This window comes from Rhinoraja longicauda, chromosome 9 (genome assembly GCF_053455715.1).
Source record: "Rhinoraja longicauda isolate Sanriku21f chromosome 9, sRhiLon1.1, whole genome shotgun sequence".
In the NCBI taxonomy this organism is placed as follows: domain Eukaryota; kingdom Metazoa; phylum Chordata; class Chondrichthyes; order Rajiformes; family Arhynchobatidae; genus Rhinoraja; species Rhinoraja longicauda.
In genome coordinates, this window is record NC_135961.1 from 66,952,121 (window position 1) to 66,979,367 (window position 27,247).

The 27,247-nt window shown below is 41.3% G+C and overlaps 1 protein-coding gene across 1 annotated transcript in view; it reads right to left on the bottom strand.

The window, feature by feature from the left end:
• The window catches only part of kif16ba (kinesin family member 16Ba), a 126,599-nt gene that overhangs the window by 89,649 nt on the left and 9,703 nt on the right, over positions 1-27,247 (bottom strand). Inside the window, exons 2-7 of the mRNA XM_078405662.1 lie at positions 15,061-15,130; positions 13,369-13,482; positions 12,672-12,788; positions 9,806-9,903; positions 5,973-6,082; positions 3,219-3,361 (exon numbers count right to left, since the gene is read on the bottom strand). Coding sequence (XP_078261788.1) covers positions 3,219-3,361; positions 5,973-6,082; positions 9,806-9,903; positions 12,672-12,788; positions 13,369-13,482; positions 15,061-15,130 — 652 coding nt within the window. The remainder of the gene's footprint in view (positions 1-3,218; positions 3,362-5,972; positions 6,083-9,805; positions 9,904-12,671; positions 12,789-13,368; positions 13,483-15,060; positions 15,131-27,247) is intronic.

Here is a 27,247-nt window from a genome sequence, read left to right on the forward strand (position 1 = left end):
GAGAATTGAGGGAGCAGATTCTTGAAGCTGCTGATTTAGTAGATAGGGAGAAAAAAAATTAAGATTGATGTAGATATTCTAAACACAATAAATAGGCTAAAAAGCACCTCTGTTGGCTTTTTTAGTTTGTACGTAACTAACAATATTGGTATTCAAGAACGGATAATTGACTCACGTGACTTCAGATAATTTTGGATTACTAATTGAGAGAATAAGGGCCCATGATGGACCTGGTTGGAGATCTAAATTTAGCATACAGATTAAGAAACTTACGGTCAGCTGTGTCTAATTTCACCTCTTCACCCAGAACTCATGATTTTGTTCAAACTTGTCATAATTGTTTAATATGTTTTCATCTCCTCAACAAACAAGTACTTCAGAGGTATCACAAAATGCTGGGGTAACTCAGCGGGTCAGGCAGCATCTCTGGAGAGAAGGAATGGGTGACGTTTCGGGTCGAGACCCTTCAGACTGATGTCAGGGGGAGGGAGAAAGAAAGGATGTAGGTGGGGACAGGAAGACAGTGGGAGAACTGGGAAGGGGGAGGGGAAGAGAGGGACAGAGGAACTATCTAAAGTTAGAGAAGTCAATGTTCATACCGCTGGGCTGTAAGCTGCCCAAGTGAAATACGAGGTGCTGTTCCTCCAATTTGCGGTGGGCCTCACTATGACACTGGAGGAGGCCCATGATAGAAAGGTCAGACTGGGAGTGGGAGTGGGAGTTGAAGTGCTCAGCCACCGGGAGATCAGGTTGGTTAAGGCGGATTTAGCAAAGGTGTTGAGCGAAGCGATGGCCGAGCCTGCGCTTGGTCTCGCCGATGTAAAGACATTGACATCTGGAACTACGAGGTAGGAGATGGAGGCAAGTACTTCAGATGTAATTTCTCATCTCTCCAGCAAAACCTACTACATTTGGTCTTACAGTAAGTGCAGACATAGGTCCTCCCCAGGTTATGGAAAGGTTCCATTCCCGAGAAGTGTTCATAATCTGAACAGTTCACAAGTCGGAAATGTGGCCATGAACTGAGTTCCCAAACAGCAGACCATGCCTGCAGCCCCACGGCAGCCAGCAAATCCATCCCATTTGTGCAGGCTGAACAAACGTCAGGTGCTTGTAAGCCGATGAATGTATTCTTCTCACATATATAATCATTGGTAGACACAAAATGCTGGAGTAACTCAGCGGGACAGGCAGCATCTGGAGAGAAGGAATGCAATTCATTCCAACATTTATATTCATTGGTCTTCTATATGAGAGTCAGGAGAACATACTAGGTGGCACAGCTTTAAAAGTGAGGGACAAAAGGTTAAAGGAAACATGCAGGGCAAGTTTTATTTTTACACTGGGGTAGAGAGTGCCTGGAAAGCATTTCCACAGATGGTGTTGGAAGCAAATACAATAGTGGCATTTAAGAGACTTTTGTATAGGCACATGGATATGTAGGGAATGGAGGTATATGGATTACATGCAGGCAGATAATCGCTGGCCTTGGCAGCATGTTTGACACAGACATTGTGAGCTGAAGGGCCTGTTCCTGTGCTGTACTGTTCGATGTTCTATAACATCATGGCCCTCTTACATAACCTCTGCTGAAAAAAAGTAATTAAAAAGGCAACTATTTATTGATTTCTCTAAATTCAAGTACCTCTTGCTTTCCCTCTCTCCATCCCCTCCCCTTCCCAGTTCTCCTACCAGTCTTGCTGTCTCCGACTACATTTTATCTCTGTACCACTCACTCCCCTGACATCAGTCTGAAGAAGGGTCTCGACCTGAAACATCACCCATTCCTTCTCTCCAGAGATGCTGCCTGTCCCGCTGAGTTACTCCAGCATTTTGTGTCTATTCGATTTAAACTAGCATCTGCAGTTCTTTCCTACACATACAAAAAACCCCACAGGTTTTGCTTTGTATAAGAAATTGTTTCAGAACAAATAAAAAACATTGAGAGCGAATATTAATCCATAAAAAAATTGATTTAGTTCTACTTTTATAATTTACTTTTAGACTTTAGAGATACAGTGCGGAACCAGGCTCTTCGGCCCACCGAGTCCACGCCAACCAGCGATCACCCTGCACACTAGCACTATCCTACTACATACTAGTTTTGTCGAGTTCGGGTCCCTTGCACTGCAAGGGAGTAACTCTACCACTGCAATACTCTGCCGCCCCCAAGCTAATACTTAAAAATGAAAAAAAATCAGAGGGATTTATTAAATACTATTTATCATTTAACCATCCCATGAGTCTTTGGTGAAGAGATTTTAAAGATAAAAGTAATTCCGTATTCTCCTTTTGTATGAAATTCACGTTCTAGAGGCAGAGAAAGCAGCAGTTTTTTGATTGGATCTCAATAACACACACATTTATATCGTACTTTCTCAGGAGATAAGGTCCGATGGCAACTCGTAAATTTGATTTATCTATCTGATGCAAACAATCGCAGAATATTTGTTTTGGAAAGAGATCAATGCAGCACATCAATTCAACTAAAACAGCTTTTGGAATTGGCACTGCTTATTCTCAACATGGGGAAGAGTACACCACTTAGGTGGCAATTTAGCAAATTCTTTAACCCAATGCAATTTTGAATAACCCTGGAGGACTTATGACTGAGGCAACACAATTGACAGTATCAAAGGATACTCTAAATTGAAAAGAATAAAGACTAATTTGAAATGCAGCTTCATAGCTTAACATTGTAACTACATGTGGAATTTGTCCTTCATTAAAATGTAGTAAATGCAAACATATTAGACTTTATCCCTTAGGACGATCCCAGTATCCATCACCTGAAGCAATCACCCCTTTCACATCCATTCTCAGAGGAGCTGCCACATGTTCTTACTCTGAAACGTGACCGCAATCAGTTATTCTGTTATTATATCTTTTGCACTACTCTGATTTTTTTACTACAATCTTGCACTATTCTGTTTTTTTGCCACTCGCCGTCATAGTTATTGTCGTATTTATCATTATCGCATGTAAGCCATTTACCTTGTGGCCTTCATCTGAACAAGGAATTTGATTGCACCCCGTTGTGTACAAACTAATCTGTATCAGTACACATGTGCAGTCCAACTACAGCAGAGCACTCGTAATGTTCTTATGTCTTCCTAATTCATTCATGAAAACTTGATCTCTTAGGAGTTACAGCTGACAGATATTCCTTCCCGCTGACAAAACCTGAATGTTAACAACGCTGTTTTCGGGACTCTCACTTGAGTAAAGTTGATGGTGAAAATGGCATGGGATCGACTGCTGACATCATTCATCTCTGTGGCAGCAGTGGTTCGATTGACATTTCCAGCTTCCATAAGTTCTTCCACATCACTGTAATTCTGCACCAAATGTTTTGATAGATCTGAAAGTATTGAAAATAAGGATACTGATGAATTTTCTCCTTTTGTTTTATTGGCGGATGAATAATAAAACTAACTCTCTTGTGCCCTTGTATCTTATCAAAGAGATTCACAAATCAGGATAAATATACATGCGAAGATATCACAGAAAAATTACTGCAAAGTCAAGTGCCTGCAAAATTCAGGAGATACAGCAGCAAATGTAAGTTATTATGAAAGAAAATGGTGGCTTGTTAAAAAAAATCCAATTCATCCTACACTAGAGAGTCATAGAGTGATACAGTGTGGAAACAAGCCCTTCGGCCCAACTTGCCCACACCAGCCAACATGTCCCAACTACACTAGTCCCCACCTGCCACCATTTGGTCCACGTCCCTCCAAATCTGTCCTATCCACGTACCTGTCCTACTGCTTCTTAAATGTTTGGATAGGCCCTGCCTCAACTACCTCCTCTGGCAGCTTGTTCCATACACCCACCACCGTTTGTGTGAAAAAGTTACCCCTCAGAATCCTATTAAAATCTTTTCCACTTCACCTTAAACCTATGTCCTCTGGTCCTCGATTCACCAACTCCGGGCAAGAGACATAGAAACATAGAAACATAGAAAATAGGTGCAGGAGTAGGCCATTCGGCCCTTCAAGCCTGCACCGCCATTCAATATGATCATGGCTGATCATTCAGCTCAGTAGCCTGTACCTGCCTTCTCTCCATACCCCCTGATCCCTTTAGCAAAAAGGGCCACATCTAACTCCCTCTTAAATATAGCCAATGAACTGGCCTCAACTACCTTCTGTGGCAGAGAATTCCACAGACTCACCACTCTCTGTGTGAAGAAATGTTTTCTCATCTCGGTCCTAAAAGACTTCCCCCTTATCCTTAAGCCGTGACCCCTGGTTCTGGACTCCCCCAACATCGGGAACAATCTTCCCGCATCTAGCCTCTCCAACCCCTTAAGAATTTTATATGTTTCTATAAGATCCCCCCTCAGTCTTCTAAATTCCAGCGAGTACAAGCCCAGTCTATCTAGTCTTTCCTCATATGTAAGTCCCGCCATCCCAGGGATCAATCTGGTGAACCTTCTCTGTACTCCCTCTAAGGCAAGAACGTCTTTCCTCAGGTTAGGAGACCAAAACTGCACACAATACTCCAGGTGCGGTCTCACCAAGGCCCTGTACAACTGCAGCAGAACCTCCCTGCTCCTAAACTCAAATCCTCTTGCTATGAATGCCAACATACCATTCGCTTTCTTCACTGCCTGCTGCACCTGCATGCTTGCTTTCAATAACTGGTGCACCATGACACCCAGGTCACGTTGCATCTCCCCTTCTCCCAATCGGTCACCATTCAGGTAATACTCTGCTTTCCTGTTCTTGCCGCCAAAGTGGATAACCTCACATTTATCCACATTATATTGCATCTGCCATGCATTTGCCCACTCGCCTAATCTATCTGTGCATCTACCCGATCTATTCCACTCATGATCTCATGATCTCATACACCTTCATAAGATCACCCCTCATCCTCCTGCGCTCCAAGGAATAGAGTCCCAGCCTACTCAATCTCTACCTGTAGCTCAGACCCTCTAGTCCTGGCAACATCCTCGTATATCTTCTCTGTACCCTTTCCAGCTTGTCAAGATCTTTCCTATAATACGGTGCCCAGAACTGAGCACTATACTCTAAATGTGGCCTCACCAACATCTTTTCCAACTGCAACAAGATCTCCCAGCTTCTATTCTCAATACTCTGGCTGATGAAGGCCAATGTGCCAAAAGCCTTTTTGACCATCCGATCTACCTGCAGGAAGCTATGCACTACTGCTCTTTATCCAGACTCAGGAACAGCTTTATCCCCAGGACCATAGCTGCTATGAACCGGTCCTGCTGAGTCGGATGGTCACAACGCACAGTGATCCGGCACAGATCTACTTGCACATTATTCTGTCTTAAAACTGTTACAATTTGTTTCATTGGGTTGTTGTTGTTTAAATTAATACTGACTAGCTAATTCAATTATTGCGTCGTATGGGAGGTGCATTCCCAATCTCGTTGTTCCCCTGTACAATGACAATAAAGATATATTGTATTGTATTGTCCAATAACGTTTGGCCATCTAACTAAAAGTTATTATTGAGTTTACTTCTAACATCCTATCCAGCAGTTTATTTTATAAAGTACCAACTTATTGCATGAAAAAAAAAAATCCTGGTCAATTTTCTACATGGTTGGGCAGATGCCAGTATTGGGAGTAATATGGAGGTTTTAGTTGTACATTTTTGAATGCAAATTGACACTCGTCGTCAGTTAAGTGTTCTGATTATAAAGACACTTTCCTCAATCACTCTTGTAACTCTGCTGAAAACAAAAGACAAGTACGAGTTTAGTCTTCCTTGCATTGTTGGAATAATTAATTGCTTGAATTAGGCTTCACATTTTAGATGTGCTAAATACACTCTGCGGTATAATGTCTATCAGTTCTGGCGTCAAAGAAAACGCCTTTAACGATTTCAATCAGCATTTTTCTAAAAATTGTCCAAACATTTCCATTTCATTCAAAACAGCATAAATGTAGCCTCCATTTGACATTTTTTTTAAATTACAAATAAATTCTTACCTTCCACATATGGACCTTCCTTTGGGTGCTCCCTTACTCTTAAATTGTAGGTTTGGGTCGACTTTCTCCTGAGCAGATCCCTGACCCGTTCATTATAAATCTCCAGGTAGCTGTATTGTGAAAGGGAGAGGTTTAAAATGTATTAAATTCCAACTTTATAATCCCACACCACACAAATCACGAAGACCAAATCCAAAATATGCTGGTAATTCAAGGGTCCCAAGGTCTGCAATCGTGAATAGTGAAAGGTAAGAATGAGAAATATCAATGAGGAAATCATGAAATTGGTTTTCAGGAAGAACCGACTGGTCTTCTGCAACCTCTGGACATTCCAATGAAACACCTTTTGAAGTGTAATGACTATTGGAAGGGTGTCCAGCAAATACATAACCAGCAATGTCTTGGATGCTCTCATGTCCAAAGAAAAGTGAAACCCTGCAGACACAAGGAACTACAGATGCTGAAATCTTGTGTTAAACACAAAGTGCTAAGAGTAATTCAGCGAGTCAGGCAGCATCTGTGGAGGGAATGGACAATGTTTTGGGTCGAGACCCTTCTTCAGAGTGGAACCCTAGTTAAGATCACATTGGAAAAATAACCAGTGCAGTACTCTCAGTATTGCACAGTAACATTAACCCAGTTCATATGCTCAAATCTTCAGAGTGGATAAAAGCCATCCTCATCCGATTTGGAGGAGGGAGTATGCCAGCAAGCCAAGATTATAGACAATAGACAATAGACAATAGGTGCAGGAGTAGGCCATTCAGCCCTTCGAGCCAGCACCGCCATTCAATGCGATCATGGCTGATCACTATCAATCAGTACCCCGTTCCTGCCTTCTCCCCATACCCCCTCACTCCGCTATCCTTAAGAGCTCTATCCAGCTCTCTCTTGAAAGCATCCAACGAACTGGCCTCCACTGCCTTCTGAGGCAGAGAATTCCACACCTTCACCACCCTCTGACTGAAAAAGTTCTTCCTCATCTCCGTTCTAAATGGCCTACCCCTTATTCTCAAACTGTGGCCCCTTGTTCTGGACTCCCCCAACATTGGGAACATGTTATCTGCCTCTAATGTGTCCAATCCCCTAATTATCTTATATGTTTCAATAAGATCCCCCTCATCCTTCTAAATTCCAGTGTATACAAGCCCAATCGCTCCAGCCTTTCAACATACGACAGTCCCGCCATTCCGGGAATTAATCTAGTGAACCTACGCTGCACGCCCTCCATAGCAAGAATATCCTTCCTCAAATTTGGAGACCAAAACTGCACACAGTACTCCAGGTGCGGTCTCACCAGGGCCCGGTACAACTGTAGAAGGACCTCTTTGCTCCTATACTCAACTCCTCTTGTTACGAAGGCCAACATTCCATTGGCTTTCTTCACTGCCTGCTGAACCTGCATGCTTCCTTTCATTGACTGATGCACTAGGACACCCAGATCTCGTTGAACTCCCCCTCCTCCTAACTTGACACCATTCAGATAATAATCTGCCTTTCTATTCTTATCATTATCGAAGAAAAATGAAAAGAACTATACGAGGGCAGAGTATTTGGTGAAAGAGCTGCAGACAGTAGAGCATTAAGTTATCAATCGGGTAAAGCACAAAGTCTGTTGCCCAGAGTAGGGGAATCGAAAACCAGAGGACATAGGTTTAAGGTGAGGGGGGAAAGATTTAATAGGAACCTGAGGAGTAACTTTTTTTGTTGGTGTGTGTATGGAACGAGCTGTCGGAGGAGGTAATTGAGGGAGATACTATCGCAACATTTAAGAAAGAAATTTAGAAAGGTACATGGATAGGATAGGTTTAGAGATAGATGGGCCAAATGCAGGCAGGTGGGACTAGTGTGGATCTGACATGTTCGTCAGTGTGAGCAAGCTGGGCCGAAGGGTCTGTTTTCACACTATAACTCTATGTCAATAGAGGAGCAAAGGAAGGATAAAGAGGACTCTATTCCTAGAAACACAATATTTATTGCAAATATGTAGTTGCAAGAGCTTGCAGAGATATGGTGGAATAAAGACACAGAAAGACATAGATGTGTTGGAAAGAATGGCTAATGCTGGTTTAGTGGAGTTTGCAGATTGGAATGATAGAAGACTTTGAAACATAGAAACAGAAAGTAGGTGCAGGAGGAGGCCATTCGGCCCTTCGAGCCAGCACCGCCATTCATTGTGATCATGGCTGATCATCCACAATCAATAACCCGTGCCTGCCTTCTCCCCATATCCCTTGATCCCACAAGCCCCTAGAGCTTTATCTAACTCTCTCTTAAATCCATCCAGTGATTTGGCCTCCACTGCCCACTGTGGCAGAGAATTCCACAAATTCACAACTCTCTGGGTGAAAAGATTTCTTCTCACCTCAGTTTTAAATGGCCTCCCCTTTATTCTAAGACTGTGGCCCCTGGTTCTGGACTCGCCCAACATTGGGAACATTTTTCCTACATCTAGCTTGTCCAGTCCTTTTATAGTTTTATATGTTTCTATAAGATCCTCTTTCATCCTTCTAAACTCCAGTGAATACAAGCCTAGCCTTTTCAATCTTTCCTCATATGACAGTCCCGCCATCCCAGGGATCAATCTTGTGAACCTACACTGCACTGCCTCAATTACAAGGATGTCCTTCCTCAAATTAGGAGACCCAAACAGAATATAAGGAGAAGAGATATGGACTTTTATGGAGGGAGGTAGATGGACGGCAAACAAAAAGATAAAGAATGTGTAGGAAAGAACTGCAAATGCTGGTTTAAATCGAAGGTAGATACAAAATGCTAGAGTAACTCAGCGGGACAGGCAGCTTCTCTGGAGAGAAGGAATGGGTGACGTTGGTCGTCAAGACCCTTCTTCAGTCTCCTGAGATGCTGCCTGCCCCGCTGAGTTACTCCAGCATTTTCTCTATCTAAGACTTATAGATAATGTATACAAATTTAAGTTCAATATTTTGAGGAATAGAAATCAAGTGGAGTTTGCAGATTGGAATGATAGAAGACTTAACAAAGGACAGAATATAAGCAGGATTTTGACTTTTATGGAGGGAGGAATGGGTGACGAAGGGTCGAGACCCTTCTTCAGACTTCTCTCCAAAGATGCTGCCTGTCCCGCTGAGTTACTCCAGCATTTTGTGTCTACCAAAAAGATAAAGAACCTGTGCCAATGGAAAATTAGTAGTATGTTATAAGGACCTCAAGACATGCACAAGTTGGATAGAAAAGATTCCTTTTATAGGATTAATCAGCTACACAACCTTTCATTGTTCCCCATTGTCATCTGATCATTTTAACATGTCTTAAAAGATAGATTGTCCCATTCTAAATAGTGTTTTGAAAAATCTCCCCCAACTATAAAATGTTTGAAAGTTCTTAAAATTTGCATTTATTATATTGCAAAATGCAAACAAATATGAAAGGTTTAAAATAAATTATTGGAATACAGCGTAAATCTGTTAACTGGTTCTCTTTTATGAGCTCAGTTCTTATTCCTAATCTTTGTATTATGAACTTCAGTGTTGTGCAATAAAGGACAGGTCTCAATTCCTACTTTAGGGGAAGATTTTTGACAATTACATCTCCATCTTTGGCAAAGTTAGACACAAAAAGCTGGAGTAACTCGGTGGGACAGGCAGCATCTATGAAGAGAAGGAATGTGTGATGATTCGGGTCATTCCACTCCATCTTTGGCGAGTTCCTTTAATACATTCTCTGGCAAAGCGACACTGAACCATCCAGTTCTCATCGTGACACTTCAGGATGTTAATGAACCGATTATGATTTTTCATGTAAGCCAAAGGCCTGAGGAAATTGAACATAATAAAGGTAATCCAGTTTCCTACCTTACTTCTGTACGAAATGAAGCTTCGTTCCAATTAGATTTCCCAGCAATTCTGCCGTATAGCCCTTGGCAAATTCGTGGTATCAAGCCCACATCTTCCTAAAATAGAACAGAATATTCAATGAATGTCTTTAGCAAGGAGAACAAAGTGAGATATACAACCCTAAATGTACCTTCCAACATATTCAAATTATGAAGCAGTAATTCTCATTAACACTCATTTAAATGAAATGTTGGTCAAATTAACCAGCTCAGTGCTCGTTTTGTTTATGAAGCAAATAGTGTACGATTTGTGAATTGAAAGATTGTTTGGGAAAAGAGCCTCTCATTTTATGAACGTAGACAAAAAATGCTGGAGTAAGTCAGAGGGCCAGGCAGCATCTCTGGAGAGAAGGAATGCGTGACGTTTAGGGTCGAGACCCTTCTTCAGACTGATCATCCCTTCTCTCCAAAGATGCTGCCTGGCCCGCTGAGTTACTCCAGCATTTTTTGTCTACCTTCGATTTATACCAGCATCTGCAGTTTTTTTCCCTACTCCTCTCATTTCTAGACACTGAATAAGCTTCGAGCCAAAGGGACCATTAAAGTTGGAATGAACCGCGCCAAAGTTAAACCATGCCAACCGCCTTGCTGATGGGGCAAATAGAATTATGGGTGAGTTGTTAACAAGCAGGTTGGGCACAAGAAACTAATCTTTAAAAGGTTTGTATGCAGGCAAGAAATGGATCTTTCAAAGGCTTGGTTTGGAGGGACCAGGACAATTTATAGCCAATGAATAAACCAATCCAAAATAGTGAGAATAAGGCAAGGCACCTGAGAACAACAAAGATATCTCAAGGATAAAGGTCACAAAAGAAAGGAGGCAACTACAATTTCCATTTGTTTAGCTTCCAACGTGGAAAACTACTCCATGTTTTAGGAAACGTATAGTTTTAAAGAACCGTCATTTGGCTAAATTTGACAGGTCAACATAACAGAGATATACAATGATCAAAAGCTTGGCCAAAGAGATTTTAAAGAGCACTGTAAAGGAAGCAAATGTGGTTTTAGGAAGGGAATTCCAAAGCTTAAAAATGCAACAACTGCAGGCATGACCAAAACATGGAGAGAGAGAGTACAAGCTAATAGAAGATTGTATTTGCCACAAAATTGGTTCCTGCACCATTGATAGACAATAGACCGTAGACAATAGGTGCAGGAGTAGGCCATTCAGCCCTTCGAGCCAGCACCGCCATTCAATGCGATCATGGCTGATCACTCAATCAGTACCCCGTTCCTGCCTTCTCCCCATAACCCCTCACTCCGCTATCCTTAAGAGCTCTATCCAGCTCTCTCTTGAAAGCATCCAACGAACTGGCCTCCACTGCCTTCTGAGGCAGAGAATTCCACACCTTCACCACTCTCTGACTGAAAAAGTTCTTCCTCATCTCCGTTCTAAATGGCCGACCCCTTATTCTTAAAATGTGGCCCCTTGTTCTGGACTCCCCCAACATTGGGAACATGTTTCCTGCCTCTAATGTGTCCAATCCCCTAATTATCTTATATGTTTCAATAAGATCCCCCCTCATCCTTCTAAATTCCAGTGTATACAAGCCCAATCGCTCCAGCCTTTCAACATACGACAGTCCCGCCATTCCGGGAATTAACCTAGTGAACCTACGCTGCACGCCCTCCATAGCAATAATATCCTTCCTCAAATTTGGAGACCAAAACTGCACACAGTACTCCAGGTGCGGTCTCACCAGGGCCCGGTACAACTGTAGAAGGACCTCTTTGCTCCTATACTCAACTCCTCTTGTTACGAAGGCCAACATTCCATTGGCTTTCTTCACTGCCTGCTGTACCTGCATGCTTCCTTTCATTGACTGATGCACTAGGACACCCAGATCTCGTTGAGCTCCCCCTCCTCCTAACTTGACACCATTCAGATAATAATCTGCCTTTCTATTCTTACTTCCAAAGTGAATAACCTCACACTTATCTACATTAAACTGCATCTGCCATGTATCCGCCCACTTACACAACCTGTCCAAGTCACCCTGCAGCCTTATTGCATCTTCCTCACAATTCACACTACCCCCCAGCTTAGTATCATCTGCAAATTTGCTAATGGTACTTTTAATCCCTTCGTCTAAGTCATTAATGTATATCGTAAATAGCTGGGGTCCCAGCACCGAACCTTGCGGTACCCCACTGGTCACTGCCTGCCATTCCGAAAGGGACCCATTTATCCCCACTCTTTGCTTTCTGTCTGTCAACCAATTTTCTATCCATGTCAGTACCCTACCCCCAATACCATGTGCCCTAATTTTGCCCACTAATCTCCTATGTGGGACCTTGTCGAAGGCTTTCTGAAAGTCGAGGTACACCACATCCACTGACTCTCCCCTGTCAATTTTCCTAGTTACATCCTCAAAAAATTCCAGTAGATTTGTCAAGCATGATTTCCCCTTCGTAAATCCATGCTGACTCGGAATGATCCTGTTACTGCTATCCAAATGCTCAGCAATTTCGTCTTTTATAATTGACTCCAGCATCTTCCCCACCACTGATGTCAGAATAACTGGTCTATAATTACCTGTTTTCTCTCTCCCTCCTTTCTTAAAAAGTGGGATAACATTTGCTATCCTCCAATCCATAGGAACTGATCCTGAATCTATAGAACATTGAAAAATGATCTCCAATGCTTCCACTATTTCTAGAGCCACCTCCTTAAGTACCCTGGGATGCAGACCATCAGGCCCTGGGGGTTTATCAGCCTTCAGTCCCATCAGTCTACCCAAAACCATTTCCTGCCTAATGTGGATTTCCTTCAGTTCCTCCATAAAACCTACCCTTTGTACATACGGTTAATGCAAACCTCTTACCGGGTTTCCCATCATTGTATATGATTTTCCAGATCCAGTCTGACCATAAGCAAAAATACAAGCATTGTAGCCTTCAAATGCAGCGTTAAGAACATCTGTGCCAAGATCCTTGAATATCTACAAAATAAATGTTTTATAAGTGACTAGAATATTTGCATGCATTATGTGGTTTAAAATATGGAGTTGTTGAAACATACTTAATTGCAGTGTTTCTTTTTAAAATACAAAGCTTTGCCATCATCAGAGTCTCCCATCATCACCATCCTAGAGCAAAACACAAAGAGTTGGAAGAACTCAAAAAAGGGTTAGGCAGCACCCGTGGAGGGAATGAACAGGCAAGATTTTGGATAGGGACTCTTCTTCAGGTTCCTTAACCTGTCTTGAAACGTCACCTGTCCATTCCGTCCAACGATGCTGCCTGGCCCACTAAGTTCCTCCAGCACTGTGTTTTCCTCAGGATTCTAGCATTTACAGTTTTGTGTGTCTTAATTCCCGCATAGTTATTTGGCTACATTATACAACGGGCTACATTATACAATGCGTACCAAAGTTCGTGCATTGGCTTCTGCATTTATCGTGAATCTTTGAACAGTTTTTACAGATATTAGAATTTTTCAAAACTTAAGATAAAGCAAAATATGAATTTATATCAGTGAGGTGCAAAAAATGTGCATTTGACTATCATGTACAAACATACCTTTTCCTGAGACACAAATTTGGGACTTCTGCAATCAACAGAACAATAAGAATAGTCGTAAGTAAATGGTTTAATCCGCTCTCGCCCAAAATCACCTGAATTTCCTTCTGTAATCTATGAAGAGGGAAGAAGCAAGCACCTAATCTTTAAAACCATAACTCATTTGATTGTTTCAACATTTAGAGATCGTATAGAATTTTAAAACAAAAACTTCAGTTTCAATTATGAATTAAAGTATGGCTCATGCTATTTTAACTCACATTCAAGGCTTGCTATAAGTAACCTCAACAATTACACACAGTTCAGAAAAGTTTCTGCATTTACTTGGAACAAGGCCATCGCAGGGTACAGTAGAAATTAGCTACAAATTTGAGAAATATATTCACACCAACATGTGGATTTTGCATTCCCATTGTCTTTTCTTTTTCTTGTAGGTTAGCATTGTTATCAAAATTTAAAATCGGGATTCTTGTTCAGGTACCCATTACTTTCTCGCATCAATGTAGAACTTAGGGGCAGCGCTGTGCCTCTACTGGTAGAGCTGCTGCCTTACAGCACCAGAGGCAGCGGTTCGATCCTGATCTCGGGTGCTCTGACATAATAGTTTTGAAATAAGTTCGGCCAGTTGTTCAGAGACCATTTTATATTTAATCAAGCATCAGGAACCCTAGACATTCGGATTAACTCCAGCACAAAAGCAGGGCCAATAACAACATTTGTGGAAAAAGATAAAGATGACAGAAAGCAAAGATTTTGCACTAAATTAGTATGTCACTCAATACCTTTAAATGGAAATTAGTGTCACAGTGAATATATACTAATACAAGAGCCAATCATACATCCAAAGAAATTGAGCAAATGCTGATCAGTAAGCTTTTTTGTATTTGATTTAGATGTTAGGACCAAGATAACTGGTTTGGTACAAGTTAATCTGAGTGGAATACTTCTGGTATATTAATGGCAAGTGCTTTTTGTAGGATATCATATATGGTTAGGGTTTCGCTAAATTTCCTGATAAGCAAACATGTGGACATGTTACAGGAGTCGCTACCGCAAAAGGGCAATCAGCATCATCAGAGACCCACACCACCCTGGCCAAGTCACTCATTACTCCCCAGCCATCGGGAAGAAGGTACAGGACCCTGAAAACTGCAACGTCCAGGTTCAGGAACAGCTTCTTCCCTACAGCCATCAGTGTGTGTGAGGATGTGTGTGTGTGTGTGTGTGTGTGTGTGTGTGTGTGTGCGCGCTTGTGAGTGTGAGTGTGCGTGAGCGAGGATGCGTGTGTGCATTCACATACCAAACTTATTTTCTTGTTTATTGTATTGATTGCTATGTTCACATAATCTGGTGTGCTGCTGCAAGTAAGAATTTCATTGTTCTATCTGGGACATATGACAATAAAACACACTTGACACTTGATTTGCTTTGAAACTTTAAAATTGAATGGTTAAGGTTGATCATTCCCAGGATATGTCACAGTATAATTTAGCTGAGGATCCTGTTTAACTTCTGTAAGAGTGACTCTTTTATTTTGTATAGCCACATGATGAAATTACATAGTCACAATGGTCCTGAGCAGAAAGGACAATGGAGTTCTGGATAATTACATCTTGGGCAGTCATCAAATTGGTAACTAGCACTTTGAAGGAGAGCAGACTGTAGGGAGAATAAAAACTGTTAGAGTAATACCTTCAAGTTTGTGATTGTTGTCTTGTTTCCTTCCATGTGTATGATGCATTTGGCCTCCAGTTCTTTTTCCCTGCACAAAAATTAAACATAAGAATGTGACACAAAAAAACAGGAAGAATGTTCTGCCCCATGCCAACTTTACATCAACCAAGCGACTATTTTATATAGCACTGTCCATTTTTTTGTAAACCAACATCTGTAGTTCCTTGTATTCAACTATTTTATTTATTTGTTGGTTTTTTTTTGCCCCTTCAACTTTTAAAAAGATATCCTGAACTATTTCCACCTAAATGGTGACCCTAGGACTATCCTTGTTTGGACTTTGCTGGCTTTACCTTGCACTAAACATCATGCCCTTATCATGTACCTATACACTGTGAATGGCTCGATTGTGACCATGCATTGTCTTTCCACTGACTGGAGAGCACGCAACAAAAGCTTTTCACTGTACCTCGGAACACGTGACAATAAACTAAACTAAAACTAGTGATGAAATGCGTTTCTAGCAATGATCTTCAACAAATCAACTTCTACTGCAGAAAGAAAGGCTTGGATAGCGTGGATGCAAAGAAAACGTTTCCATTAGTGGGAGAGTCTAGGACTAGAGGTCATAGCCTAAGAATTAAAGGACATTATTTTAGGAAGGAGATGCGGAATTTCTTTAGACCGAGGGCAGTGAATCTGTGGAATTCTTTGCCGCGGAAGGCTGTGCAGACCAAGTCAGTGGATATATTTAAGGCAGAGATAGATAGATTCTTGATTAGTACGGGTGTCAGAGGTTATGGGGAGTAGGCAGGAGAATGGGATTGGGAGGGAGAGATAGATCGGCCATGACTGAATGCCGGAGTAGGCTTGATGGGCCGAATGGCCTAATTCTTTTTCTATCACTTATGATCTTAAGATTTTTTTTTATAAAGGATTTGACTATTACTGCACGTTTTGGATACAGTATCTTCCCCCATTCCTCAGTAGATCACACCAACTTTTTTCATTACAGACCTTTCATTGTCAATATTCCTATTTTCATTTCAAAACTTCATTAATCATTTGTCTTCAACTTTCCAACTATATTTGGCTACAATATAACTATTGACAAAAAGATTAACACAGTCTATCAAACCATCCTGACTTCGTGATCTCTCGGATTCCATTATCAAACCTAAAATGTAGGTGAATTGGTGCGAGAAGCAAGTAAATATGCAAAAAAACTGCAGCAAATACTACAGCTTTAGCTAATTATGTTTTTACTATGCTATTCATACATAATGCATCAAGAATAAAACAGTTAGGGAGTATCCACCAAATAGAGATCATGCTGCATTTAAATGTAAATGTCAGCTGATGCAGACAAATGGGTACTATTTGTTAGAAAACTCCTTTAAATGACATTAACATTGATATTAGTATACCAGTAACAGCACTTTTGGGCGCACAAAGGCTTTCAATCCCATTTTAAACGCAACAGGGACAATTTCAAAATTAAATTATTTAACATTAGTCATTTGAGTGCACATCAGTGGCATGCAAGCAATTAAAATGCAGGATATCAGACGAAACAAAACTACCCTCCCTAAAGACAATGGCATCAACAGTCAATCAGACCTAAGGCAGTCACAAAAGACTGGAGTAACTCAGCGGATCAGGCAGCATCTCTGAAGAAAAGGAATAGGTGACATTTCTGGTTGAGACCCTTCTTCAGACTGACCATCTTGACTACTGAAGAATGTCAGCAATTAATCTATAGTGGAATATCCTAATTTCACTTATGTTTTTGCAATGAATTTATTATTTTAGATCCATTTAAAATCTGCTGGCACATGAGTGACTGCTATACCACATTCCAGAAGTAAACATGCAATGGAGAAAAAGGACAGGTGGCGTTTCTGGTTGGAACCTTACTTTAGTCTGAAGAAGAGCTCTGACCCGAAACATCACCCATCCTTCTTCTCCAGAGATGCTGAGTTACTCCAGCACTTTGTGCCTATCTTTGGTATAAACCAGCATCTGCAGTTTTTTGTTTTTACTGAGTAAACATTATATTACAATTTACAATTGCCTTAATGTGCACATCATTATATGGATTTATTTAAAAATTGGAATTATTTAACGCATCTTTCCAAATCAACCCAAACTGCCATACAATTTACCTTTTTAAATAAAAGTGCAATTAATGTCACATTCTAGGAAACAGCAATGAATACCGTGCACAGCATAACCAAAAAAATAAGTCATTTGCTTTAATGTTAATTAAAGGATGAATATTGCTGTCACCAGGGGAAAATCCTGTTCTTTTCTGAAACAATGCTATAGAGTCTCTAATGTCCACCAGAGTTTAGTTTAGTTTATTGTCACGTGTATTGAGGCTGTGAAAAGCTAATATTACACACAATCCAGTCAAAGAAAAGACGCAACATGATTACAATCAAGCCATCCAGTGTATAGATACACGATAAATGCTGCAATATTTAGTGCAAGATGAAGTCTAAAGTCCAATTAAAGTTCAAAGGTCTCTAATGAAATAGACTGGAGGCTAGGACCACACTCTGTTTGGTGATAGGATGGTTCAGTTGCCTGATAACAACTAGAAATACATTTTCTCTGAATTTGGAGGTATACATTTTCACACTTCTGTGCATCTTGCCTAATGGGAGAGAGTAGCGAATGTGCCCAAGGTGAGACTAGTCCTTGATTATGCTGGTGGCCTTGCCGAGGCAGAGTGAAGTGTAGATAGTCAATGAACGGAAGGTTGGTTGTCATGATGATCTACGTTACAGAAGGCATTCGTGGAAACCCAGTTTAATGTCTCTTACCAATATTCTTACCAATATTCATTATCAAAATCTTCCATGAACTTCCGCACGGAAAACTACAACTTTTCAACATTATTTTCTACATTTGCCTCGATATTTTGACAGTTAGAAATGCAGATCAATCTCTTCATAAACTTGTGCCAAGGAACTGGGATTTCTACTACACTAAAAATATTCATACCTACTCCCAAGTTCTGCTTCTTGGTTTTACAACAAGTCCCAAAATTTGTGCAATCATTATTTCTGTTGAGACTCCAATTCTGCAGCATCCCCCTTGCCAATTCTCCGTCAGTAGCACAGTGGCAATGTCAGTCATTTCACAACTCCAGCGATATCTGTTTGATTCTGACCTCTGATACAGTTGGTGTGGAGTTTGCACATTCTCCCAGCGACCACAAAGGACTCCACCTTGGGTTTTCTCCCTCGTCCCAAAGACATGCTGGTGGTAAGGATACTGGGCTGTTGTAAAATATTATTGTGCTGTAAGGCAGCAACTCTACCGCTGCGCCACCGTGCCGCCTAAGTTCTTTGATGTCCATCATCACCACTGGGCCTACATGTTTACTCAAAGCACTACTGACACAAATAGGACTTATTTCAATTGCAACAAATCTGAAATCATCATCATTGGTCCAAAAACGCTCACCAAATCCACCCAAAACTTCATCCTCAACATTGATGGTCTCCCAGTATCCACCTCCCCTCACATCCGGAATCTTGGAATCATCTTTGATCAAACCCTCTCCTTCGACAAACACATCACAAAGACAGCCTTCTTCCACCTCAAAAACATTGCCCGTCTCCGTCCATCCCTCTCCTCCACAGCTGCAGAAACCCTCATCCACGCCTTCATCACCTCCCGTCTGGACTACTGCAACAGCCTCCTCTATGGCGCACCCTCAAAAATCATCAGTAAACTTCAATACATTCAAAACTCCGCTGCCCGTCTACTCACCCACACCCCGATCCGTGACCATATCACCCCCGTCCTTTACAAACTCCACTGGCTCCCCATCCCCCAGAGAATCCAGTACAAAATCCTCCTCATAACCTACAAAGCCCTCCATAACCTGGCCCCATCCTACCTGACCGACCTCCTCCACAGGCACACTCCCACCTGCACCCTCCGCTCTGCTGCTGCCAATCTCCTATCCCCCCACATCCGGACCAAACTCAGATCCTGGGGGGACAGGGCTTTCTCCATCGCTGCTCCCACCCTATGGAACTCACTACCCCAAACCGTTAGAGACTCCTCCACACTCACCACATTCAAAACATCGCTGAAGTCTCACCTGTTCAGTACTGCCTTCAACCACTGAAGGTCACCTCACCTTCTGTCTCCTTTCTCTGTTCGTTTACTTATTTACTTATTTATCTATTTATTCATTTCCCTATGTTCTCTAAATCTCTGTAAAGCGTCTTTGAGTATATGAAAAGCGCTATATAAATGTAATGCATTATTATTATTATTATTATTATTTCAGATTTACTAAAGTCAGCTGATCTCTACTCTTATGTAAGTTACAAAAACTGTATGAAAATTCGCACTACATTCACGGTTGAGCTTATAGTGCCTGCACTCAACAAATACTTTTCTATTGATTTGAGTGCAACTCATGCAATTCAAACTGGTTTATGAACAAATCAGGTCAGCTTTTAATGGGTAATCATATTAGAATCGATACATTTGTCTGAATCACAACCTTTGCATTATGTATACTTGGGCAAACAGACTCAGCACAGCGGACAACGCCTATACATTATTCCTTCAAACCCTTGAGGCTAGGTTAAACACCAAGTGCATACGGAAGAAAAATAATAATGCAGTGTGTGATGCTAATTTAATACGAGAGTTTTGCTCGATTACTTTTCAACAGTAGCATACATAAATGCCTTTGATAATTTTCCTTGTTCGCCAGCAATAGCAAGAGCTCATGATAGTATAAATTGTACGAGAACCTAAACTATAAAAATCCTGGCATTCATTGGAATTTGAAAATATAGAACTATGTTTGACGCAGAATAAAAAACACTGAAGAACTAACAAATTACCAAAGCAATAAATGTCTGTCCCTTTATAGAAGCAGGGATTTGTACTATCGTTTTGCAAATTTCCCTCACTCAAGTGATTAGCCTTTCAATCGTCGCACAATTCCAACATTTAAAAATGATTAGGTGAAATTCTTTTTGAAAGAAAACCCCATTTCCCTTGATGATACTGGTACCACACTTTTAAGTTATGGAACTTTTTTTTGGCAGTTGGTTTAATTTAAGAAAAAAGAAGAGAAAATAAGGAAGTATACAGTGGTTGGCCTGACATAAGTGCTGCAATCCATTATGAAGGAACTGGTAACAGGAAACCCAAAAAATAATAATAGTTCAGTGTAGTCACTATGACATTTCCCTTTTATAAATTATGCTCGACAAACCTGTTAAAGACTATTTTGAGGTTGTAGCTATAATAAAGGGGAACTAGTGGATATGGTATTTTTGGATCCTTAATATTTTGCCACATAGGAGGTTATTAAACAAACTGAGTGCATGGAGTTGGAGGTAATATACAGACATGGATTGGTCATGGATTGAGGATTGGTTGACAGAAAAGAATAGGAAACAAAGGGTTCATTTTGAATGGGAGTCTGTGACTAGTGGACGGTATAGAGATCAGAGCTGAGTCCCACTCCAAAGACGTACAGGTATGTAGGTTAATTGGCTGGGTAAAATGTAAAAATTGTCCCTAGTGGGTGTAGGATAGTGTTAATGTACGGGGATCGCTGGGCGGCACGGACTTGGAGGGCCGAAAAGGCCTGTTTCCGGCTGTATATATATGATATGATATGATATGATAGTCATGACTTATATCAAAGATTTGGATGAGAGGACCAAATGCAATGTGGGTTTGCTGATGATACTAATTCTGTTGCCAATGTGGTTTGTGAGGAAGATGCAGAGGTGCTCCAGGGAGTTTAAGTAAACGGATGAGCCCATAGCAGTGGAAAATATGTGCAATCATCCATTTTATTTTAAAAAAATAGAAAAGCAGATTATTTAAGTGGTAAGGAATTGAAAGGTGTTAGCATTCAAAAGAAGTTGGGTGTCTTTCTACACAAATCACTACAGATACAGCAGTCAATTAGGAAGGCAAATAGTTCAGTGGCTTTTATTGTGAGATCATTTGCATGCAAAAGTAAAGATGTTTTACCACAGTTATAGAGATTCCTGTTGAGATCAGACTTGGAATATTGAAGAGGTGCGGTCTTCCTATCCTAGCCAAAGGAAGTACAACAAAATGTTTCACCCAAACACAAACTGCTAGAGGAAATCAGCAGAGCAAGCAGCATCTGTGGCGAGAAATAGACAATGTTGTGGGGTGGGATCTTTCTTCATTCTGGAATTGCTGAAGATTGCAGCATCTGCCGCCTTCAAGAAGGGTCACTAGATTGACCCCTGGGAGATGAAGTGGCTTGTCATAAAAAGAGAGATTAGGCAGACTAGATACACTTTTGGCTTATCAAAATAATGATAAGCCAAACTTATCATTACTGAATGTACAAAATTTTAAAAGAGCTCAAAAGGAAAAGTGCAGGGATGATGTCTGGAAGCAGTGGGATGATGTCTGGAAGATTCAAAATGCAGTCTTCACAGAACTGAGATCAGAAGAGATTACTTCACCCGAGAGTTATAATGTGTTGGAATTTTCTATGCTAGAAGGCTGTAGATTATATGCAGGACAAGAAAGATTTTTGGGGATATTCATCAAATCAAGTGAGATGAATGGCAGGAAAGAGGCACTGAGGGAGAGATCAGCCACTACAACACATTGAATGGCAGAACAAACATGAGTGGCCAACTCCTGCTTCTATTGAAGATAAACACAAAAAGCTGGAGTAACTCAGCAGGGCAGGCAGCATCTCTGGCGAGAAGGAATGGGTGACATTTCGGGTTGAGACCCTTCTTCAGACTGGTTAGGGATAAGGGAAACAAGAGATATAGAGGGTGATGTGGAGAGATAAAGAACAATGAATGAAAGATATGGAAAAAAGTAACGATGATAAAAGAAAGGCCATTGTTAGCTGTTTGTTGGGTGAAAATGAGAAGCTAGTGCGACGGGTGTATGAGGGATAGAGAGAGAGGGAATGCCAGGGCTACCTGAAGCGAGAGAAATCAATATTCATATCAATGGAGTGTAAGCTACCCAAGCGAAATATGAGATGCTGTTCCTCCAATTTGCGGAGGGGTCTGGTTTTGTGTTCCGAACAAAATCAGTCAGAAATGTAGATGGTCTGATTGGGGCAGAACTAGTTACAGGTTAGAGGGGCAGATCATAGCTAAGGTATACCAAACTGTGAGTCAGAAAACATCAGATTGATAAGCGATTAGACTTGGTGCAAATTAGGGCACAGATAGACACCAGGAATTGGAGACACAGGAATATGAAGGATGCCGACCCAAAACAGCACTTATCCATTCCCTCCAAAGATGCTGTCTGATCTACTGAGTTACAACACCACTTTGCGTTAGAGCATTGATGGCTGTGTTTTGCAGCATCTCAAGCTTATATTGAGGTAAATCGAGTTAGATGTGAGCTCAGTGCAAGAAAAAGCAAAGGAAATGTGCAAAATAAATTCCAAGACAAGTAATGTATACATTCAGAATTTCACAGAATTGAAAAATCTTTTTTCACTCTTGAGAATGAGAAAAAACACTACAATATTATTTTCTTTCCTTTTTAATACATACAGACAGTATGATACACTATTTCATATTGCAACCGAGAAGGGAGTGTTTTGCCAGTTCTTTGCTTCAGAAATCACAGAATTGCAAAGGAAAAAAATGGGAACACTACCCCTGCAATCCCCCCCCCCCCGCACAATAGCCAACACAACAAGATACAGTGCCCTCCATATTGTTTGGGACAAAGACCCATCCTTTATTTATTTGCCTCTGTACTCCACAATTTGATATTTGTAATAGAAAAAAAATCACATATGGAAACTTTTATTGCTGTTTATCAACGAGGACCAAAGTTATGCCAATGAAAGTCAAAGAAGCCATTATGAGACTGAGAAACAAGAATAAAATTGTTAGAGACAGCAGCCAAACCTTAGGCTTACTAAAATCAACTGTTTGGAACATCATTAAGAAGAAAGAGAGCACTGGTGAGTTTACTAATCACAAAGGGACTGGCAGACCAAGGAAGACCTCCACAGCTGATGACAGAAGAATTCTCTCTATAATAAAGAATAATCCCAAATACCTATCCGACAGATCAGAAACACTCTTCAGGAGTCAGGTGTAGATTTGTCAATGACCACTGTCCGCAGAAGACTCCATGAACAGAAATACAGAGGCTACACTGCAAGATGCAAACCACTGGTTCGCCGCAAAAATAGGATGGCCAGGTTACAGTTTGCCAAGAAGTACTTAACAGAGCAACCACAGTTCTGGAAAAAGGTCCTGTGGACAGATGAGACAAAGATTAACTTATATCAGAGTATTGGCAAGAGCAAAGTATGGAGGAGAGAAGGAACTGCCCAAGATCCAAAGCATACCACCTCATCTGTGAAACACGGTGGTGGGGGTGTTTTGACCTGGGCATGTATGGCTGCTGAAGGTACTGGCTCACTTATCTGCATTGATGATACAACTGCTGATGGTAGTAACATAATGAATTCTGAAGTGTAGAGACACATCCTATCTGCTCACGTTCAAACAAATTCCTCAAAACTCATTGGCCGGCAGTTCATTTTACAGCAAGACAATGATCCCAAACATATAACAACAAAGGAGTTTTTCAAAGCTAAAAAATGGTTAATTCTTGAGTGGCCAAGTCAATCACCCAATCTGAACCCAATTGAGCATGCCATTTACATGCTGAAGAGAAAACTGAAGGGGACTAGCCCCCAAAACAAGCATAAGCTAAAGAGGGCTGCAATACAGGCCTGGCAGAGCATCATCAGAGAAGACACCCATGTCCATGAATCTCAGACTTCAAGCAGTCATTGCATGCAAAGGATATGCAACAAAATACTAAACATGACTACTTTCACTTGCATGACATTGCTGTGTCCCAAACATTATGGCGCCCTGAAATGGGGGTCTATGTATAAACACTGCTGTAATTTCTACATGGTGAAACCAAAATGTATAAAAATGGCCTTTATTAAAATATGACAATGTGCACTTTGACCACATGTGATTTTTTTATATATTACAAATCTCAAATTGTGGAGTACAGAGGCAAATAAATAAATGATGGGTCTTTGTCCCAAACATTTTGGAGGGCACTGTATGTTATAATATATCACGAATGTTTACCATCATATTGACAGTGCAGATGCTGTTGGGAGCAAAAAAATAATATTGTCTAGTGTCTATTGTCTAATACGCCAAAACATAACTACACAAGTTTTAAACAGCATAATAATATTCACTCTGTTGTGTAAACTGGTTCCCTGTGCAGAGGATCCTTAAATAGCAATATCAAATTCCCAGTAATTTATAGCTTCAATTAAACAAGTCTCTACAATATACAAGAAGGTCTGACATGTGTAAGTAGGAACAGTAGATGCTGGTTGAAACCGAAGATAGACACAAAAAGCTGGAGTAACTCAGCAGAACAGACAGCATCTCTGGAGAGAAGCAATGGGTGACGTTTCGGGTCGAGACCCTTCTTCAGACTGGTTAGGGATAAGGGAAACGAGAGATATAGACAGTGATGTGGAGAAATAAAGAACAATGAATGAAAGATATGCAAAAAAGTAACGATGATAAAGGAAACAGGCCTTTGTAAGCTGTTTGTAGGGTGAAAATGAGAAGCTAGTGCGACTTGGGTGGGGGAGGGATAGAGAGAGAGGGGGAATGCCGGGGCTACCTGAAGTGAGAGAAATCAATATTTACACTTAGTTAGCTGCAAGCTGCCCAAGCGAAATATGGGATGCTGTTCCTCCGATTTGCATTTAGCCTCACTCTGACAATGGAGGATGTGTTCCTTGCATCAGGAAGTGAACAAAATAAAAACAACAACAGGGGTTATTTGAAGCTATTTTGCAACTCCATTACAAGAGCTTGTGCTCATAAAACTCAAGTTGTTGTAAGAAAATAACTGCAGATGCTGGTACAAATCGAATGTATTTATTCACAAAATGCTGGAGTAACTCAGCAGGTCAGGCAGCATCCCAGGAGAGAAGGAATGGGTGACGCCTCGGGTCAAGACCCCTCCTCAGACTGATGACGCCTCGGGTCGAGACCCCCGAGTCCGAGTCTGATCAGTCTGAGGAGGGGTCTCGACCCGAGGTGTCACCCATTCCTTCTCTCCTGGGATGCTGCCTGACCTGCTGAGTTACTCCAGCATTTTGTGAATAAATAAACTCAAGTTGTTGATCATCAAAACTGCAAAGCAACTAAAATTTGAGTTGCAGGTTTCTACTTCATCAACTAGAAAGAGTCTAACAAAACGAGCCATCTATCTTTGACATTTGAACACATTTCCATTGCCAAATCTCCCATCGTCAATGGGTTCAGGTTTATTATTGTTGCGTGTGTTGTAGTTCGTGACCTATTAACAGAAACAGTCAGACAACCGAGTTTGTTTAACCTCTTATTTTACTCACCCAGGTGGGAGAGAGCAGGCAGCTAGTGTAGCCTCTCTCCAAAAACTCATACACACACACTTTATACCCATAATACATGTGCCAGTACTTTTCCATCGCTGCCTTATATGGCAAGTTTACAATTTCCTACAAATCGTTATGTGTCCTCCGGGCCCTCCGTGTCCCTCATGATCTACGTGTCCTCTTCATTCTTGGGAACAAAGGGTAGTCCATATGGCAAGATGTTCTTCTTAACACATCAAAGCTTTGAACACGGTTGCTGATATCAGAGGATGCGATCAGCCATAAACCGTGCTACATGCTGACAAACAGGATGCCTCAGCAATATAACCAAGCTGGAACATTTTACACTCCTGCAATAGCACCCACATAGCTGCTTACCCAATGTTAACCCTTACACGTGTACTGAGGTTCAATGAAAACCTTTGTTTTGCATGCAATCCAATCAGAGCTGATAATACTATCTATATACTAAAACTCTCGTTTGTTTGTTTGTTCCTGAACTACAGCCAAAACAGTACACGATAGCGCAACAATTTTAGGCCCACCTTACTCACCATTGTCCCTTTGGTGCTAATGGAAGACGTTTCATTGAAATCGGTGTTATATTTTTTAAGTTATTCACATTTAAAAGTGAATGTTTTCAGCAAAGTGAAGGTCCCACATAGGAGATTAGTGGGCAAAATTAGAGCACATGGTATTGGGGGTAGGGTACTGACATGGATAGAAAATTGGTTGACAGACAGAAAGCAAAGAGTGGGGATAAATGGGTCCCTTTCGGAATGGCAGGCAGTGACCAGTGGGGTACCGCAAGGTTCGGTGCTGGGACCCCAGCTATTTACGATATACATTAATGACTTAGATGAAGGGATTAAAAGTACCATTAGCAAATTTGCAGATGATACTAAGCTGGGGGGTAGTGTGAATTGTGAGGAAGATGCAATAAGGCTGCAGGGTGACTTGGACAGGTTGTGTGAGTGGGCGGATACATGGCCGATGCAGTTTAATGTAGATAAGTGTGAGGTTATTCACTTTGGAAGTAAGAATAGAAAGGCAGATTATTATCTGAATGGTGTCAAGTTAGGAAGAGGGGATGTTCAACGAGATCTGGGTGTCCTAGTGCATCAGTCACTGAAAGGAAGCATGCAGGTACAGCAGGCAGTGAAGAAAGCCAATGGAATGTTGGCCTTCATAACAAGAGGAGTTGAGTATAGGAGCAAAGAGGTCCTTCTACAGTTGTACCGGGCCCTGGTGAGACCGCACCTGGAGTACTGTGTGCAGTTTTGGTCTCCAAATTTGAGGAAGGATATTCTTGCTATTGAGGGCGTGCAGCGTAGGTTCACTAGGTTAATTCCCGGAATGGCGGGACTGTCGTATGTTGAAAGGCTGGAGCAATTAGGCTTGAATACACTGGAATTTAGAAGGATGAGGGGGGATCTTATTGAAACATATAAGATAATTAGGGGATTGGACACATTAGAGGCAGGAAACATGTTCCCAATGTTGGGGGAGTCCAGAACAAGGGGCCACAGTTTAAGAATAAGGGGTAGGCCATTTAGAACGGAGATGAGGAAGAAATTTTTCAGTCAGAGAGTGGTGAAGGTGTGGAATTCTCTGCCTCAGAAGGCAGTGGAGGCCAGTTCGTTGGATGCTTTCAAGAGAGAGCTGGATAGAGCTTTTAAGGATAGCGGAGTGAGGGGGTATTGGGAGAAGGCAGGAACGGGGTACTGATTGAGAGTGATCAGCCATGATCGCATTGAATGG